We start from the raw sequence: 17,399 nt of genomic DNA on the forward strand, positions 1-17,399 counted from the left end.
GCTGGTTTTTTGAACAAAGCCTTTGTAGTAAGCTAGATGTAAAGCAAGTATACAAGTAGTTGAATTAACAAGCAACCATGAGCATGCTGTGAATATCCAGGCCTGATGCTAATAGCGCAATGCAAGTTATCATAACAAAATTTATTAAACTACTATCGGTGCCAATTGTCATTTTACGATAAACACAGATTATTTACGATAAACAAAAGCCCTTCTATTGTCAGACGTAATAAAAGCCTTTGTATCCCCTTCTTTAGATATCCCTGTGTCAGAAGACTGTTTTTGATGGTGGTAAACTGTTCTCACAGAAGCTTTAATATAATTAATATATATCTGCTGAAGACTGCATAAATTCTATCATTCTGATTATTGAACTTAGCTTCAATTGTGAAGAGTTTTTTGTCTGAAAAAATGATCTCTTGACCTGCCATGCCTGCCTTCAGTTCTCTGAGAAGAATCTGTGCTCTTTCGTGTCTCTTTTGCATACATTCTATCATTCTGATTATTGAACTGAGCTTCGATTGTGAAGAGTTTTTTGTCTGAAAAAATTATCTCTTGACCTGCCATGCCTGCCTTCAGTTCTTTGAGAAGAATCTGCTCTTTCAAGTTGGGTGAGGTGTAAGGAACTGGGTGCAACCTAGTTCGTACCCTGAACAGTTCGTACCCTCAGTTCATACCCTGAAAAGATCGAGAGAAAAAATTAAAAAAAGCTGAAGTCGCTGATCGCAGTGTAATAGCACAAACCCGAACTCGCTGATCGGAGTTTCCGAAAACAAACTCGAGGGTTAGAGTTAGCGGAAAAATGAAACTGCGGAAAAATATTTGCGGAAACTGCGATCAGCGAGGGTTAAAGCATAGATTACTCTATGGTCAGGGTAAATGTTTGCGGAAACTGCGATCAGCAATGGTTAGGGTTAGAGAGCATAGATTAGTCGGTTGTTAGAGTTAGGGTAAGCGGAAACCGCGAAACTGCAGAAAAATGTTTGCGGAAACTGGGATCAACGAGGGTTAGGGTTAGAGCATAGATTACTCTATGGTTAGAGTTAGGGTAAAGGTTAGCGGAAACTGCAGAAAAATGTTTGCAGAAACTGCGGTCAGCGAGGGTTAGGGTTAGAGCATAGATTACTCATGGTTAGAGAGTTAGGGTTAGCGGAAACTGCGGAAAAATGTTTGCGGAAACTGCGATCAGTGAAGGTTAGTGTTAGAGCATAGATTAGTCTATGGTTAGGGTTAGCGGAAACCGGGGAAAAATGTTTGCGGAAACTGTGTTGAGCGAGGGTTAGGGTTAGCGGAAACTGCAATCAGCGACTTCGGCTTTGTGCTAACTTTCTCTCGATCTTTTCAGAGGGAAAAGAAAATTTTAAAATGTTTGCGGAAACTGCGATCAGCGACTTCCGCTTTTTTTACTTTTTTTTTCAATTTTTTCAGGGTACGAACTGAGGGTACGAACTAGGTTGCATCCTAAGGAACTGCCATTTTCTCATCTTGTAAGGAGACAACTGAAGATCCTTTTCCACAATTGTTCATTGCTTACTCCACTTCAGTTCAAGTGTTAACAAACAAGTTCATCTGATCCTGCTTATTTTTGCCGAGGTCAACAAATTCAACTGTTCTTTATCACCAATTTAATGTGCTCAGAATTGACGATATTATTAAATTAGAGACCGCAAACTTTATGTACAAATATGTGCACAAAATGCTGCCCGGGCCTTTGCTGGCTGAGTATTTTTGTAAACGAAATTCACCATCATAAAACCCGTCAGAACCAAAAGAATGATTTATATTTGCTTTCTGCAACGTCAAACTCTGGTAAGAAGATGCTATGTTTTAATGGAGTGAAACTATGGAATCAAATACCAAAAGAAATAGTTATGCATCAATTCAAACCCAATAATTCAAAGTGGTCAATTCAAAGCGGTCAATTCAAAGCGATCAATTCAAAGCCGATAATTTATTTATGATAAAGACAATAACCCTAACCTTAACCCAGGGACCTCTGAAGAACAGAGATTTTTTTCTTCAGAGATCCCTGCCTTAAAATTTCGTCGTTGAATCATCGGCTTTGAATTGTCTGCTTTGAATTGTTGGGATACCATAAGAAATACAAGAAAAGTCTTATAATGCTTTTAAATATAAATGTTCATTAAAGAATTTGTACTATGATCACTCCTGAAACATATCATCTGCTTATTTCTCTGCACAATTTTTTTTTATGTTGTCCTGTGTTACTCCACTGTTAATGTATTATGTAAAGTGCTGGTATTGTGCTATATGTGTTAATGTTCTTAATTTTGGGTCTTTTGTTTAAATGTTTGGGTGGCAGCTGACTTTGGTGACCTTTTGGTTTTTCGCTGCCATCCTTGTTGTGCAAATTATTTGTGTTTTTGTATATTTTTGTTTTTTATTTTTTGCCAACAAAAATAAACTGAACTGAACTCATTGAAGTGTTGCTCATATTCATGTCTTTAGTCATTTGGCGGATGGATCTGTTTAGGTTTCTTCTCACTCTTTCTCGGACAGCCTTAACCACTTTCTTTGTTCGAGCAGCGCAAGGCCTTCCACTCCTAGGACGATCTTCAGCTGTGCCAAGTTCCTTAAATCTATTCAAAATATGGTAAACGGTAGATTTGGCAACTTTTAAGAGCTTAATGATCTCAAGAGTTGGTTTTCCTCGCACGATGGAGCTGAATGATGGCTTCTCTTTGGTTCATTTTTGACCTTACAATTAATGCTTACAATTGGACTTAAATTTTAGAGAGTTTAGCAAGATACTTAGCATATTAAAAGGCATATAAGTGAGTTAGTGACATTCAATAATCAATATGTTTATAATTTGGGTAGAGAGGTAACTCTTTTAAACCATAAACAGACATAACTAAGCAACAACACTACATTTAACATTATAAAAACAACAAGCGAACGTTTTCGGCTAGTCATATAGCCCTTTTCAAGCCTATAAGAAAAATACATTATTGAAAGAAATGCTAAAGAATCATATAGTATCACAGCAAAAATATTTTTGCTGTGATTACTATATTACTGTGATTACTACTATATTTTTCTTATAGGCTTGAAAAGGGCTATATGACTAGCCGAAAACGTTTGCTTGTTGTTTTTTGTTTTTATAATGTTAAATGTAGTGTTGTTGCTTAGTTATGTCTGTTTATGGTTCAATATGTTTAATCACAAAATAAAAAAAAGTCCAACAAATTTCTGTCCACCCTACATGACACAACACTACAGTTGAGATTATCCTAATTGAATCTTTAAAATGAGATAATGAATCTTTATAAATTTAGATTATGCCAACTCGAAGCTCTTTTTAATAATTTTATGCAGGGCCATTGCGTGGATAATAATTTGGGCCTGGTACTAATGAAATCATTGATCCTAAATCAAGACATTTCTAAGAAACATGCCATATATCCGAAGAATAGCCTAGTGGTTTTGTCAACTTTTTGGGCCCCTAATATTATCCTGGGCCGGAATCAGAAAGTATCTTCTCAACTACCCTGTCAATGGGGTCTGCTACTATTCGGTTAGTCCGATTCAGTGAGTTCCTAACCTCTAACCCTAAAACGGCAATGATCATTAGGCTACGGTACCCGATAATTTAAAAAAAAAATGAAAAAATCCTCCGTTAAGGAATCGGACTCACTGAAACGGGCCATTTCGCTGTCAATGGTACTGGTTGTATGTAAATAAGATCAAACTTAGCATTTAATTTACCTCTTCGCAAACACGAAAACTGCAATACTATAGTATCGGCAAAAATATCGGAATTGGTATCTGCCTAAAAAGTGATATTGGGCTCGGTGAAAATATTGGTACATCTCTAGTTTAGTCTCCATCTTACATATTGTAATATTACTAATTTAGGTCTTCGTAATGCTGTAAGATACATGTGTTAATTTTGTTTACTTTCTCAAGATGGAAATTACACCATCACAACAGATGCTCTCTTCAGGATCTGGAGCAATCCTCACTTCCCTTTTTGGTAAGTTTTAGGTCATCTTAAAAGAGCTTTGAGAAAGTATATAATTTTTGTAAACATGCCATAAGTTTTTACATATGGCTTACAAATAATAAGCATTTAACTTGCTAAACAATTCTGTTTCTGTCTCTCACATTACTGAAAAATGATTGAGTGGAGAAGATATTTTGTAATTAGATGAATTGCCAAATATCCAGTTATCCTTATGACTATTGTATGACATTAATGTTGATATAAAATTTTAGGTTGTAAGTTTCAAGCTTTCTTCCTTGTCATAGTATGGAAAAAGGTTGTGCTTCAGATTTTTAAGCTAAAACTTGAGATACTGTATGTATATATAGAATCGTTTTTGTTCAAAGGGTTTCAATATTTTTAATACTATTCAAATCCCTGGCATATCATTTTGTATTACAAAGTTTGTGTTTTTATTTTATCAGTAACACCATTGGATGTCATAAAAATTCGAATGCAATCTCAAAAGACCAATCAAAAATGCTTCTTATATTGCAATGGTCTGATGGATCACATGTGTTATTGCGTAAATGGAAACAATGGGGTCCAAAATCTGAAGTGGTACAAGCGACCTAGTCAGTTCAATGGAACTCTTGTCAGTAATAGCATGTATATATAAGTAGATTGTGAATTGTTGTACTTTTCGTACGGTATATATATATATATATAATAAGTGTTAGAACTCAGAAATGTTTGAAACAAACTACATTGGAGGTACGGTAAAGGCTATGCAATATTATATATATCATTTTTGATTTAGTTAATACATTGCATAGTCAATTCAAATTGTTAGTTTAATATATATATAAAGCTTTGGTAGAGAGTTTGCTTTGTTGAACCATAGAGAAAACATAGTAACTTTAGCGGGTTTAGCATACTTTATTTCACACAAAATATAACATAATTAAATAAAATAAACTCAAACGTTTTCGACACGTACGTGTGTCCTCATCAGGAATTAAATCTGCAATACATAAAATGAAAAATCGTAAGATAAATTTGACTATGCACTGTAACTGTAACGACACTCTGGACTGAAAGCACAAACTGAATAAATGATACGAGAATGATTGCGAGTAAATTATGCGGTGGGAAACAGATCACGTGAGGTGTAGACTACAGGCATTGGACAAAACAATTAGAACACACACAAAAGGAACGATGAGCCACAGGCGAATAACTGCCGGTTGAGAGATGGGTTGTTACGTTTGATTCTTAAGGCTTCCATGATCTTAGTCTGAAAATCAGATCTGCCTCTAGAGATGATTTTAAATTGGTCGATCGAGACATTGTCAGTGCACGTTTCACAAGAGGCGATGTGCTCTTTAATTGCACTTTTAGTTGTTAGGTTTGGGTTTAAGTGCTCCCTGGCACTTAATTCGGCACTTAATTCTAGTTCATCCTTTTCTCTAATATATATATATAATCATTTATTTAAGCCATCAATTTGATTCAATTACCCTTTCTTGTTGTGAACTTACCCAAAATGTATTTAGCATGGAATGATCCACATTGCCAGGAGAGAAGGTATAACATCACTGTGGAGTGGCCTATCTCCTACTTTGTAAGTTTTAATTTCATCCTTTTTTACCAAGTTTAGAAATAGCAATGCTGTTTTTTTAGTGTAGAGTTTATCAAGTTGAATTGCTTTGACACCTACCTACAGGATCTGTGGAGTTCGGACCTCATAGACCCTAAAACTGAGACAATGCACTGGTTGCAGCAGCTTGAGATGTTGCCGGAATTGCTGTTTCATAAGCAAGTATTGCATTGCTGGAAATTGATTTAAACTTTGCAGTGTTATTTGTTATGCAACAAAGGTTTTTATATTGTGTGCCAGAGTGATGGCTGTCCCTGCTACTGTCGTGTACTTCTCAGCTTATGATCAACTGAAACAGTATTTCTCTGTTCGCTTCAATTCTTCTTTTGTTGACTATGCACCCATATTTGCAGGAGCTATTGCAAGAGGTAAATTGATCATGATATACATCACACATTGCTAATATTGCAGTATGGGTATATGAAATAACTAAGTACACGGCATTCTGACATAGCCAACCTATTGCAGAGAAATTTCACTGTAATACTATTTGACGTGAGTTTTACTTTACCCGTTGAGCATACCTTGCCTTGTGCAGATACTTTTGTTTACCAATGTTTAATTCCCATCACAAATTTATCACTTAAAAAGACTATCTCATCAACACATTCTATTTTATGTTTATTTTTGAGCAAAAGTTGTGATAGGTATTCAACACTGGTAAACAAAAATGCGGCGGGATGACGCAGTGGATAAGACGTTGTCTTTCCAATAATGCAAACCCAGTTCGACTCTCGGCTTACGCTGGTTGTTGAAAACACTCCTCACCTCCACCTAGGGTGTAATAATTTGAGTGCGCATAATTGCTGAAAGAAAAGCGGCCGAGAGAAAGAAACTGGCCACCCTACTCTCCTTAGTGCCAAAGCTTAGTACAATGAGAACCTTATCTTCTCATACCTGACACTTAAAAATCAAGTATGGGACCACCTTTACTTTTTAAACAAAAATATCTGCACAATGCAAGATAGACTTGAATTTGCGTCAAATAGCATCACAATGAGATTGTACCCTGCGGTGAGTTGTCTCTGCTACAGGTCGGAGCAGACAGTCGTCTCCCGTCAAGTCGGCCGCGACAGAATGTTCTGATCTCTATTCTCTAGCATAGCATTTCAACCTGAAGTCAAATTTGACGCTTGCTTATTGGCATGGCCTGTGTACATAAGTCACTAAGGTTTTCATTTTCGGGCTGACTCTGTCTTTTCATGAGATACTGTTTAATGTAGGTGGTATTTTAAAGTTTATAATTGCTTGTTTGTTTTAGCACCAATTTAATCATAACTTAACAGCAATTGAATGTGTTTCACCTTAATTAAAGTGAATCTAAAGTTGTTATTTGTTAAATGCATTCATTGTTTGTTCATGCATTGTTACAAACATGTATCTGGAATTTTTATCGTTATCCAAGCTGTGTGTAAGTAACCTTTGTTCGTTTTAGGTGGCACCGTTACACTTATTTCCCCGCTTGAACTCATTCGTACAAAAATGCAGTCAACACGATTGTCAGGAAAAGGTATGGTTCCATTCCTTCAAACTTCATTTAGCTACCAACATATTGTAGATTTAATCTTTTTTTGCCGATGTTCCATTTGTCATTACCTTTCCTTACAGTTGTGGACATTTTTGTGAACCTTGTATAGAAATGTTTAATTTCAAGTTAGGTTATCGTGACTCTCCGGCCAAACTATAGCAGAGATAAAGTCCTCTGTGATGAACGAAAGCGGATTTCATGAACCAAACATGTGCAATTTCTGTATTTTGTGCCTGGTTCTCATTTAAAATCATTTTCTTGCCGTTGTTGAATTTCTTAGTGAGTTGACTCAAGTTTAGCTTTGTCAAACTGGTAGTTTAGGTCTTTAGGCAATGCAATATGCAAAAGTTTCCTTCCACTGCCAGATTATTTACTAGTGTATTTTATTATAGAAATTAGAACAGCTGTCCAATCTTCCATTCAAGCAGCTGGAATCCGATCTCTGTGGATAGGTTTAGGTCCGACAATGCTCAGAGATATACCCTTTTCAAGTAGGTGAACCTAATTTTGCTTACTGACTGCTGTTTCAAAGTTGTGAAGAGCACCGTTTTTAACGAAATGTTTTATCAGTGTGCTGGAATAAGGACTTTTAATTATTGTCGAATTTAGTTTACAACAGAATTTTCAGCACGAAGTACAATTGTCAAATATAGTGTGATACGGTATTTCATATCTGATGTTGCATAAACAGAAAAAACAATGTTAATGTTCGTTCCATGTTGTCGTATGTTAAAGTTACATCGCCTTATCTCCATGTTTGCAGTGATGTACTGGTACTTGTATGAGCGACTCAAGTTGAAAGTTCATCATTCATCGGTGTTCGTCAGGTCGTTCATATGTGGATTTTGTGCTGGAATAGCTGCCGGAATTGTTACTTTACCTTTGGACGTGGTTAAAACCAAGCGTCAAATTACTCTCGGTGAACTCGAAATGTTAGGATGTAAGTCGAAACCATAAAAATAGCATTTGTTTCGCTTTTTTTACGTTCTCAACCAAGAAAAAGTTGGTAAAATAGAAAAATTTAAGTTTTACGATTTCAATTTTTATTTTACATAATTCTTATTTTCTATTGCCGCATCAAATCTCTCTGCTGAAGACATTCATGATTGCTAGTTTTTGTCTACACTAAAAACAATGTACTCGTGATTTGTACTGACGTTTTTTTTTTCGGCATAGTGATGACGATGGGATTGCATTTCGGTGATACGGATGTATTTTTCGAACAGTCTGAAATAATCATTAATCAATTTATAGAAAGGTCTCTGTGTCAGGGTCTCATGAAATGAGTCGAATTCTGCGCTACCTAAACACATGCACGTCCAATTTCCTCTGAGTTTAAGTTAATACAGTAGAAACGAGAAACGGCTCTCTTGCATGGTCAATTGGCCATAGTATCATGCAACGCCGTCTGTATGCCATTAATTGTTGTTCGTCCTCTTTAAAGCTAGCGGTCTGCTGATGACAGAATATAGTTTGAATAACCTTCTTGTTAATATTGATGCAGTGAATGCAAAAGAAAGTACAACTACTTACTCCGTGATGAAAAAGATTGTACGCGAAAGTGGACTCAGAGGCTTATTTGTTGGTTCGTATATGAGCAAAGAAGGGATTTATCGAGATAAAGTCTTAAAATTTTCCTATTCTAAATCGAAAAGTTTTCGTGACTGATGTTCATTTCTGTGCGAATGTTGCTGAGCAACCAGCTTCAAAGATAGACATGCGATTGAAGAAGTGTCCAGGCAACAATCCTTTACATGCCTGTAGTGGAAAACTTCATCAGAGCTGCCTGGTTCAGTGATTTAAAGGCTATACAAACACACGAAATTGTTGGTGTTAAGCTTCTAAACAACAGACTTTCTCAGTCCCGAGATAATGGTTAGCTTGCATCAATATTAAGGTCAAACGGTTTTTAAGTGTTTCAATTTATTTTCAAGATAAAATTAAGCCAATTTTTTTGTAAATAAAATGTACTTGCTCAAAAAGCAGAATCTATTTTACCAAGTGTTCGGTTAAAATTTCTCACAAAGAAGAACTCATTCATTTTTTTTCGTGATTGCATCCAACTTCGCGCCTCGCCACTATTAAAAGTTAATATTTATCTAAAACTTCATTTTTCTTTCAGGAATCATCCCACGTTGTGCGAAGATAGCTCCCGCATGCGCCATCATGATAGGCACATATGAGTTGGGGAAAAGGTGAGAGTTTTTGCGCTCTTTGTTTGTTTTTCAACTTTCCTTTTGTCGTGCGATGCTACTGCGCTTTCCACTTCTGAGATACTTAAATCTTGTTAGTGAAGAGAGCCATTGGTATGCCACATCCCAATTTGACATTGTTTCATTTAACAGCTTGCTTAGATTCTGTTTAGGTTCTTTTTTTTTTATTTGCGGGATCAGGTGTTTACTATAGATCGACGCGTGCTGCCTTTAACTCAAACTGTTAAAGAAAGTGAGAAAACTGGCTGAAATTTGTCAGTTTGGTATTAAACAAACAAACGACTGTTGTTGTTTTTGCAAAATACGAGCTCAAAATGTAGTTTGTCTACACCCGGCTAGAACAAGGCTTTCCAAACTATGGGTTGCGACCCCATAAATCGTGATTTTAGGCTTGCCAAAACAATGAAAAGTGAGCCTATGGTGCGTAGTTTACACTATAAACTGTCCACCAAAGGTTTGCCTAGAAGATTATTGTCTGAAAAAAGATTGCACTATGAAGACGTTTGCGAAGCCCTGAGCTAGAGCACATGCGTGGACGAAAATTAACTTGTTTGATTTTCAGTTTTTTTAGACAACGAAACGCGAAGAAAGGATCTCCTGACCTCGACTGTGATTGCCATGAAATAGAATCAAATGAAATCATCCCACCGACGGAATTCACCACGAACTTAACATCGACCAGCTGATTTCTTAAACCGGTTCCATCCGGAATACCTATGGTCACGGTCCACGTAACACGAGTGCAGTGAAGCGCTGAGGTCACCACGAAAGAGGAAAGATTTGTGATGCCGCCTTAATCGCTGGCTTGCATTTGACTACCGAACGCTTTGGAAATGATATCAAATTGAGTTTAAGTGTAATATTTGTTGCTGCAGAAAAACTAATATGCAATTATAAATGGGTTGCTAACAATTAACTATTAGTTTTGGCTATTTTTGTATTTGAAGAATATTTTGTGGCACATGTGTATAATTTTGAATAGGCAAGTAACCTACCCTATCTTGAACCGGTGTATTGCAGGAGTAAAGAGCATTGAAATTTTCTAAAATTGATGCGCTGAAAGTGTTCCGTAGGCTACACTTGTTGTGATTAAAGTTCTTTCCTTAGAAAATTGCAATTTTAAATACTTTACGTTATTGCTTCAATTTCTTATTAAAAAAAATAAGAGAGTTATGTTGATTGTCAAGTTTTTATAATAAAAACTTTTGTGGTTGCCAACGTGAGCAGTGAGCACGTTGACAACACATAAGAGGCAGGGCAGACTAAGTATAATTTTTTTTTACCTATTCCAAGTCAACTACACCACTTTAGCGTCTGCAAACATTAAACCAATAGGAAAAAGGCAATTTTAGTCCCAAAATACTGCGGACGTTGAATCAATGTAAAAATAATGGATTTTGCTGTCTGGGTACAGACAAGCAGTGTTTTTAGGTCGACACTTTCATGTTATGTTGCGTTGGAAAAAAACTTTGGCTGAGTGTTTAGCACGAAAATCTGGATTTGTGTGTTAAAATTAGTTTTTGGGTCAAGAATTTAACTCACTCTACCAGGCGCGGCTAAGGTTTAACGTTTGTGGCCATGTTTACACTTTATTAATTGTTACATAATTTTTGCTTTGCTGATAACAAACCAAGCAAAAACAAATTAAGCCGTGTAACATTAACAACGTTGCGTGAAATTTCATGCAAACTGGAGCAAAAACAACCTTATCGAGTTATCATGACGTATGTTCTTGTGAGGAAAGATTACTGCAAAGATAAACATTTTTTCGAAAAATTAAAAAAGGTCGTTTTGCCCCACCTTTCCCTATGTAAGCTCAGCTACACAGATATTACATCTGAAGTATGTTTTGACAAAACAAAAGTTGTCTTGCACAAGCCTATCCATCCAATCGCGGCTACACAAGTACACAACACATGCTGCAAAAGCGTTAATTCCAACATTTTTTTCATGAACATAAATTAAGCATCAACTAATACAAGAAGGCTTCGTGCAGCAAGGTAAAAAGGTTTCAGATACAGTACCATAGCTTACGTTTCAATTGATCGTTGTTATTAATTTGTCAATGTCTGCAACTCTGGGAACTTTGATGCAATGAGATTTTCTCCCCAGGTTTTCTTCGGTCGCTTGGTTTGTGCATGAAGCCTCTTCAGTTTATCTTCCCTTGTTTCTGAGTCCGAGCCTTCTGAAGTGGTAATTACCCCCAAATCCAAAAGAAAAACAAGGTCGTGTCTGCGGATTCGGATAAACGCAAGCCGGAGCTTGCCGATGATCTCACAGGGTAGTGTGCGCTCCCGATACTTCATTAGCATCTTGTGTGCTTGAGCGTACAGGTTCTGTGAGCTGCTGGCGGATGCGATGATCTGTGAAACCTGTTAAAAAGTAAAATTTTGAAAAATATTAAAGATTGCGGAATGAAACTTTTATTTCAATGTACACTTATAAATCTTTGGTTCTTTCGCTTAAAGGGTTTGTGGTTTTGGCATGAATTAGTGGGCGATACTGATGAGCCCAGCCTCATGGGCGAAACACGTGGTCTATCGCTGTCAAGCTACATTCGACTGCCGAAAAACATAAATTAAACCTGTTCAGTTTAACCTGTATTAAGTGATGTAAAATGTAGTTGGACACAATAAAATACCAAATGGAGTTAGCAGGAATGGACAAAATTGTAGCTAACGATGTGCCTACATGGTGGATATTAACGGAAAATCCTTTTAGCTTAGACTGTGTTTCAAATTAAAAAGTGTAGGCTACCAATTTTATTATAATGGTTGGTTTTTGAATCTTTATCCTCGGACTGACAAAGCCTTGATAGGTTATTCCTGATAGTTTCGCATACTTGTAAAGGCTCTTGACGCAGGGCCGGTTATCGAGATTGACAGAATGAAGTTTTCCGATTATTGAAGTGTTCTTGCCTGGGAACTATTCCAATCACTAGGTGCCGCTGAATGGAGAGCAGTCCTGAAATACGCCGTGTGATCTTGAGCCAGGCCCGTAACTACTAACTAGGGGGGGCGCAGGGGGGGCGAAGCCCCCCCTGCAAAAATGTTGGCATCCCCTGGAAAAAATTATGTTAATTAGCTCTGTTCGCTGACTTTTCAGTTTTATACTCAATTTTCTTGTGTTATTTAATTGTAAACATTGTGTGTTTAAGGGTGTGGTAGAATGTTGTCAATAAAACAAAGTTTGCCTAATTTTAAACGAAACTGCATTAAAAGAGCGAGTTTTGCCAATACCAAACATTCAAATATCTCAGCCAGGAATTAGCAACAAGAAAACATAGAGACTTAGCTTTATTACCGAAAAATGCCCTAGAAAACATGATCTTATCCTTTTGCTATGCCACCGGACAGCACCATTTTACAGGAATATTTATACCCACATGTTTGTTGAAAATGCTTTCAGAATGCACCAAATTCAAAGTAATTTTTCAAAATTTTCTGGGGGAGGCCCCCCAGACCCCCCACTGCTGGGTGTCGCCTTTGGCGAAGACGCCGTCGGCCGTCAACCCCCACCCCGTTTCAAAATTCCTGGCTACGCCACTGACTGGTTCTATGATAAACTAGTCTAATGTAAACGTTGTATTAGGCCTACGATTAATGTTCTTGCGTAAATATACCCACATTGTGTACAAACGTCGTTTTCGTACATGATATGGAAAGTAAAAGTTGGGCCCCCTCTAGAATACTTTTCGCCCCCCCTGCTGCTCCAAGCTAGTTACGGGCCTGTCTTGAGCCTGGCGCATAACTACTGAGCGAACGGGGGTCGACAATATAATATGCTATAACCTGCAATCTGCATTAACAGAAGTTACAGTGTTTGCTAACTAGCATTGGTTTAACATTATAGGCCTAAGCTTAATGACATTCCCAAACCAATATCAACAATACGCCACCTGCTGTATGCTCAGTTTTCTCCGACATTTTAACCTAAGACCTGAGTGAACAAAACAAATTTGAAGCCAAAACTTACTTCATCTGGTAAGAATTCAAGAGCGTATGCCAATCTTTTCCATTCTTCTCGTGCAAGCAATTGCCGAGCTAAAAAGCTTACGTTGTTGTCCGTAAAAGCTATCTCACTTTGGTTGAGAGTAGTTGAACTTGAATAACTATTCTCGCTCAACAAGTTCAAAAGTTCAGGAAATTGAGTGGGGTCTGCATTTTCGTTATCATCTGTAGCTATAAAGAAAAATTCTTATATGTTGCAAGCAATCAAAGAAGAATATCGGACTCAATAAGAACTAAGCCTACTTGCTCAACGAAAAAAACCTTATATCCTACTTAAGATACAATAGTGTGCATTGTTGAAAATCTTTCTTCTTATGTTTACCTTTTATAGCTAGTTCGAGGCTAATCTTTACGGCCAAGTCATGTCGCCGTATTTTTTGCAAAGCATCGCTAAGTCGAGGAAGTATTTCATCTGGAGCAGTTTGGTCGCGCCAGGTTTTCAACATCATTGTGCATTGACTGTAAGAATTTTGTGAAGAGCTGGCACGTCCGGTGAAGTGAGCTATAGCCTTAAAAAAGAAGACGAAATTATTCAAGATAATAGATTTCACAATAAAACAGAGATATAGTCTCAAGTAAAACATTGTAAGCTGGGTATATGGCTCATAAAACTTTTAGTAGCCTACAGTGTTTTTATTTCTATAAGCAATAAAGGATTACTTGTGGTAAAAATCCAAGTGCATAAGCAAGTCTAATCCAATCATTGCAGCCAAGAGCTCGAGAAAGATTGCTGATGGAACGGTTGGAGAACATAACTTGTTGAGGTGAAGGGCCCTTTTTCTTTTTACTCTTTTTAGACTTTTTGCCTTTCTTTATTTTATTATTCTCATCAGTTGTCTCTTCTTCTGTAGTTTGTTCAGGTACTTCAGCTTCTTTTTCGTCTGTAAAAAAACTCAAATAAAACAACTAATACCCGGTATTACAAATCTAGCTGTTAGGTCATGACACCACTCAAAATCGCAAAACATTCTAAAATATAGCCTATAGGCCCTCAGCTGTTTGTTTGTACTAGGGATTAGCACAAATAGCCTACATTTTCATTCATAATTACCAAACAAATAAAATCAGCGAAGTCCTATAACTTGTATAATTTATTCTGATTAGGAATTACCTTCGCATGGAAGGGGTTATTATTCAGTACCTAATTCAAATTATGCGACTAGATTTGTTTTCCCATTTACGCTACTTACAGTGGGATGTCTTAGAGAAAAGCTTTTGCTTTTAAAACCACACTTAACTCTTGCTTAGGCTACATCCGAGAAAGAATTCGTTGTCACGTAGGCTACTTTTGTAAAAATAATTCAGTTGTGATACGAGTATGGGTTTCAGAGCATTTCTTTATAGAATCGCGTTTTTAATACGTTTTTAATCGTTGCAATCAGTACACATAATGCTGCGCATATATTTTGCTCATATTAACTTGATGACTCTATACTTACGTAGGCCCTATTTTCTCGTGCGCCATACATTAGAGTTGAAAATGCCAAAGTTAAAAAAGTTCCGGGTTATGGGGCAGGGCCTCTTTTAACAGATTTTCACTGGAGGGGAGATATTATCAGTGATTGTCGTAGCTGCTGGGGGGCAAAGCCACCCAGATCCGCTCAACTCGTTGCTGACTTCTCTGATGGATAACTCACATGCCAAAACGTATTATTTTATTTTTTCCAAACTTTTTCTATGATAGCATCAACGTTCATTTGAAATCCGCAATGGAAGTATTATTTGATGTTTGCTTACAGGCCCACGAAGTAAGCTTACATTGTCAGTGTATTGATGTGCTAGTGCCAAGAGTGTAGCCAGCACAAAAATTCGGAGTAGGGTGGGCACTGGGCAAATAACCATTATTTGCACATGTCTGTAAACCTGGCAACGAGTTGACGAAAGTGAAACACCTTCTATTGGGGGCATTGGAGGTCTCTTCCAGAAAAAAATTGTTTCATAATTTCAAAATATTTTATCATTTAACAGGATAGTTTTTATTGGTCTGATAATTCACGTCTATTATGTCAAAAGAGTTTTAACCGCAAAGGAATAATGCTGAACTGATGCTTAATTCTGAAAGGAGATTCGAAAATTTTTAAAAGGTAGGGCAGGCTACTTTTCTTTTTGTAAAGAAATTACAAAGACTGTTATTGATATTACGTAACTTGAAATGAAAAAAATTACTAAATAGTTGGGGGGGCAAAAATTTAAGTGCGAACCTTTCACCGGAAGGGGCAATTGCCCTTTACTTTCCCCTTAAAAGAGGCCCTCTTATGGGGCCAATGAATGCATGAGTTATTTTATTTAGAGATTTTTTGATATGCATAACCCGTCTAAATAAGTTTAAAAACTCAATTTACCTTTTTTAAACAATTTTTTCTATGTCGTTCACGTATGGCAATAAAATATACTTTACCTTGAGTTTTGGTTTCTACATCTTTTGGATCTTTGCTTTTCTTTTTGCCAAGAAAACTTTTAATGATTCGGCTACTCTTGTTAGACCCCATGTTTAGTGATTAAGATATATTTCAGAATATACTAAGTGCAGCCTATTTTATTGCATCAAAAAAAACTTAACGCTCTCCGAAAATAGCTAAGTCTACAAGCTCACATAAATTAAAACCCTCCGGTAGCAAGCGACTTCAGCTAGATCTATGATCAAGCAAAGTCACAATAAAGCTTTTGTTAGAATTAACTTTACTTACTTGAGCGATATTGTGTAGAGACATCACAAGACATTGTTTTCCTGACTTTCTTACTTATCACTAATTAAAACATTTCTTTGTTCAAATAGGCTGTAAACAAAAGGTTTAAACTTTAAAGACTGTTTCTACCCTTTCAAATTATAAACAAAAGCAATCTGATATCATGAAATGCTGGATAGTTTTCTTTGTCTGAATGCTTGCTCTGAAGTAGTAAAGTCACTATAGCAGTGCCTGGTCACTACGTAGTATAAACGTCTGACAACGATGGTAAAATGTAGTAATGGCAAACTTTGATGGTTCAGAGAAACATAAAGCGTGGTTTCTAGAACGCCATAAGACACAACAATACTTTAAAAGAAGGTTTACACAATACATGGTTATTTTTGATAAGCTATTAGTTTGTCAACAAACACAACCCGCCCCCAGTAGGGTTTTTGATTTTCCGAATTTTTGTTAAACCAGAAAAGCGAGAAAAAGCCTTGTTCGATCCGGAGATCCTTAAAAAAACGAGGTTATTGTAAACACAGCTTAATGATAAAAATGGCTGATAAAAAAAAATCAAAAACAACAAAGCGAACATGCAATGACCACATTTAAGCTCAGATAAAGCTCGTTTTACCTCAATTAATATTGGCGGGAATGCTCTGCAGTCTGCAATACATTGCAAAGGTGCTGCATATTACGTGCATTGTAAGTATTTGGAAAACACAGGAATTTTGTGCGCGTAAAACCAGAAATGGAAATTCCAAATTATCGTTAAATTACCGGAAATTCTGTAACCGGCTTCCCGGTGTTAAATCCCTTGCTCTGACAACTCAGTAGATAAACATCCGGCTTTACAACAAAAGGCACGATCAAAAAATTGATAGTTCAACTCTCAGTCTTTTGTCGTATCTAGACTTAGGCTCGGTGGTTGAGGTTTAGATTAAGTGGAAGGGAAAGCAATGAAGCCAACCATCATAGCCTATATATCCATCTTCAGACATGCCAATATGTGCCAAAACACACATTGTTATCATTTTTATGTGTCACGCCAAAGACACAGTCGCATACTTTTAAACAGTCTCAAACTTTCCGAGCGTCATACCAGGGCTCTCACCTCTTGGCTATGCAGAAAACAACACTTAGTTCAATTATCTAATACGCGGTTAACCAGGGATCATATACATCAATAAATTAGCTGTTTATTTGGTTTTTCGGTGCACTGCGTAATTTCAACCATTCATCGGGTAAAGTATTTTCGTAAACAGCATAAAATAGTTTTCTAAAATCTGCTACAAAAATCATTCAATATGATCAAGAAATAAATTATGGCTTGTTATTGTTCCTGGTTAGGGAAACAGCAGCCAACAGTT

General features: G+C 36.8%; 2 protein-coding genes across 3 annotated transcripts; one reads left to right on the forward strand and one right to left on the reverse strand.

The window, feature by feature from the left end:
- Positions 1-3,877: 3,877 nt before the first annotated feature.
- On the forward strand, positions 3,878-10,514 carry LOC145777061 (mitochondrial glutathione transporter SLC25A40-like). Its single transcript, XM_082588342.1, has 10 exons — positions 3,878-3,997; positions 4,432-4,601; positions 5,503-5,570; positions 5,847-5,974; positions 7,042-7,116; positions 7,527-7,625; positions 7,898-8,074; positions 8,639-8,719; positions 9,257-9,329; positions 9,910-10,514. The coding sequence occupies exons 1-10, from the start codon at positions 3,931-3,933 to the stop codon at positions 10,031-10,033; spliced, it is 1,062 nt and encodes a 353-aa protein (XP_082444468.1). The 5' UTR covers positions 3,878-3,930; the 3' UTR covers positions 10,034-10,514.
- A 750-nt stretch (positions 10,515-11,264) lies between these two features.
- On the reverse strand, positions 11,265-16,131 carry LOC145777062 (uncharacterized). 2 transcript variants are annotated; one of them, XM_082588344.1, is made up of 5 exons: positions 16,045-16,131; positions 14,018-14,238; positions 13,680-13,866; positions 13,323-13,528; positions 11,265-11,719 (listed from the first exon to the last, which is right to left on the reverse strand). In XM_082588344.1, exons 1-5 carry the CDS (start codon positions 16,076-16,078, stop codon positions 11,402-11,404), a joined length of 966 nt encoding a protein of 321 aa, XP_082444470.1. In that variant the 5' UTR covers positions 16,079-16,131; the 3' UTR covers positions 11,265-11,401. The 2 variants fall into 2 exon arrangements, with proteins under 2 accessions (XP_082444470.1, XP_082444469.1); XM_082588343.1 differs by lacking the exon at positions 16,045-16,131 and adding an exon at positions 15,756-15,980.
- Between the last annotated feature and the right edge of the window lie 1,268 nt (positions 16,132-17,399).

The sequence above is a fragment of the Aplidium turbinatum genome, chromosome 9, assembly GCF_918807975.1.
Source record: "Aplidium turbinatum chromosome 9, kaAplTurb1.1, whole genome shotgun sequence".
Taxonomy (NCBI): domain Eukaryota; kingdom Metazoa; phylum Chordata; class Ascidiacea; order Aplousobranchia; family Polyclinidae; genus Aplidium; species Aplidium turbinatum.

Coding starts and splice junctions, on each gene's coding strand:
- LOC145777061 (XM_082588342.1), top strand. CDS start 3,931: ATGGAAATTACACCATCACAACAGATGCTCTCTTCAGGATCTGGAGCA. Junction 4,602..5,502: donor GTCAGTTCAATGGAACTCTT/GTCAGTAATAGC, acceptor AAATGTATTTAG/CATGGAATGATCCACATTGC. Junction 7,117..7,526: donor AACACGATTGTCAGGAAAAG/GTATGGTTCCAT, acceptor ATTTTATTATAG/AAATTAGAACAGCTGTCCAA.
- LOC145777062 (XM_082588343.1), bottom strand. CDS start 15,846: ATGGGGTCTAACAAGAGTAGCCGAATCATTAAAAGTTTTCTTGGCAAA. Junction 14,239..15,755: donor TGTAGAAACCAAAACTCAAG/GTAAAGTATATT, acceptor GTTTTTTTACAG/ACGAAAAAGAAGCTGAAGTA. Junction 13,867..14,017: donor CACTTGGATTTTTACCACAA/GTAATCCTTTAT, acceptor TTCTTTTTTAAG/GCTATAGCTCACTTCACCGG.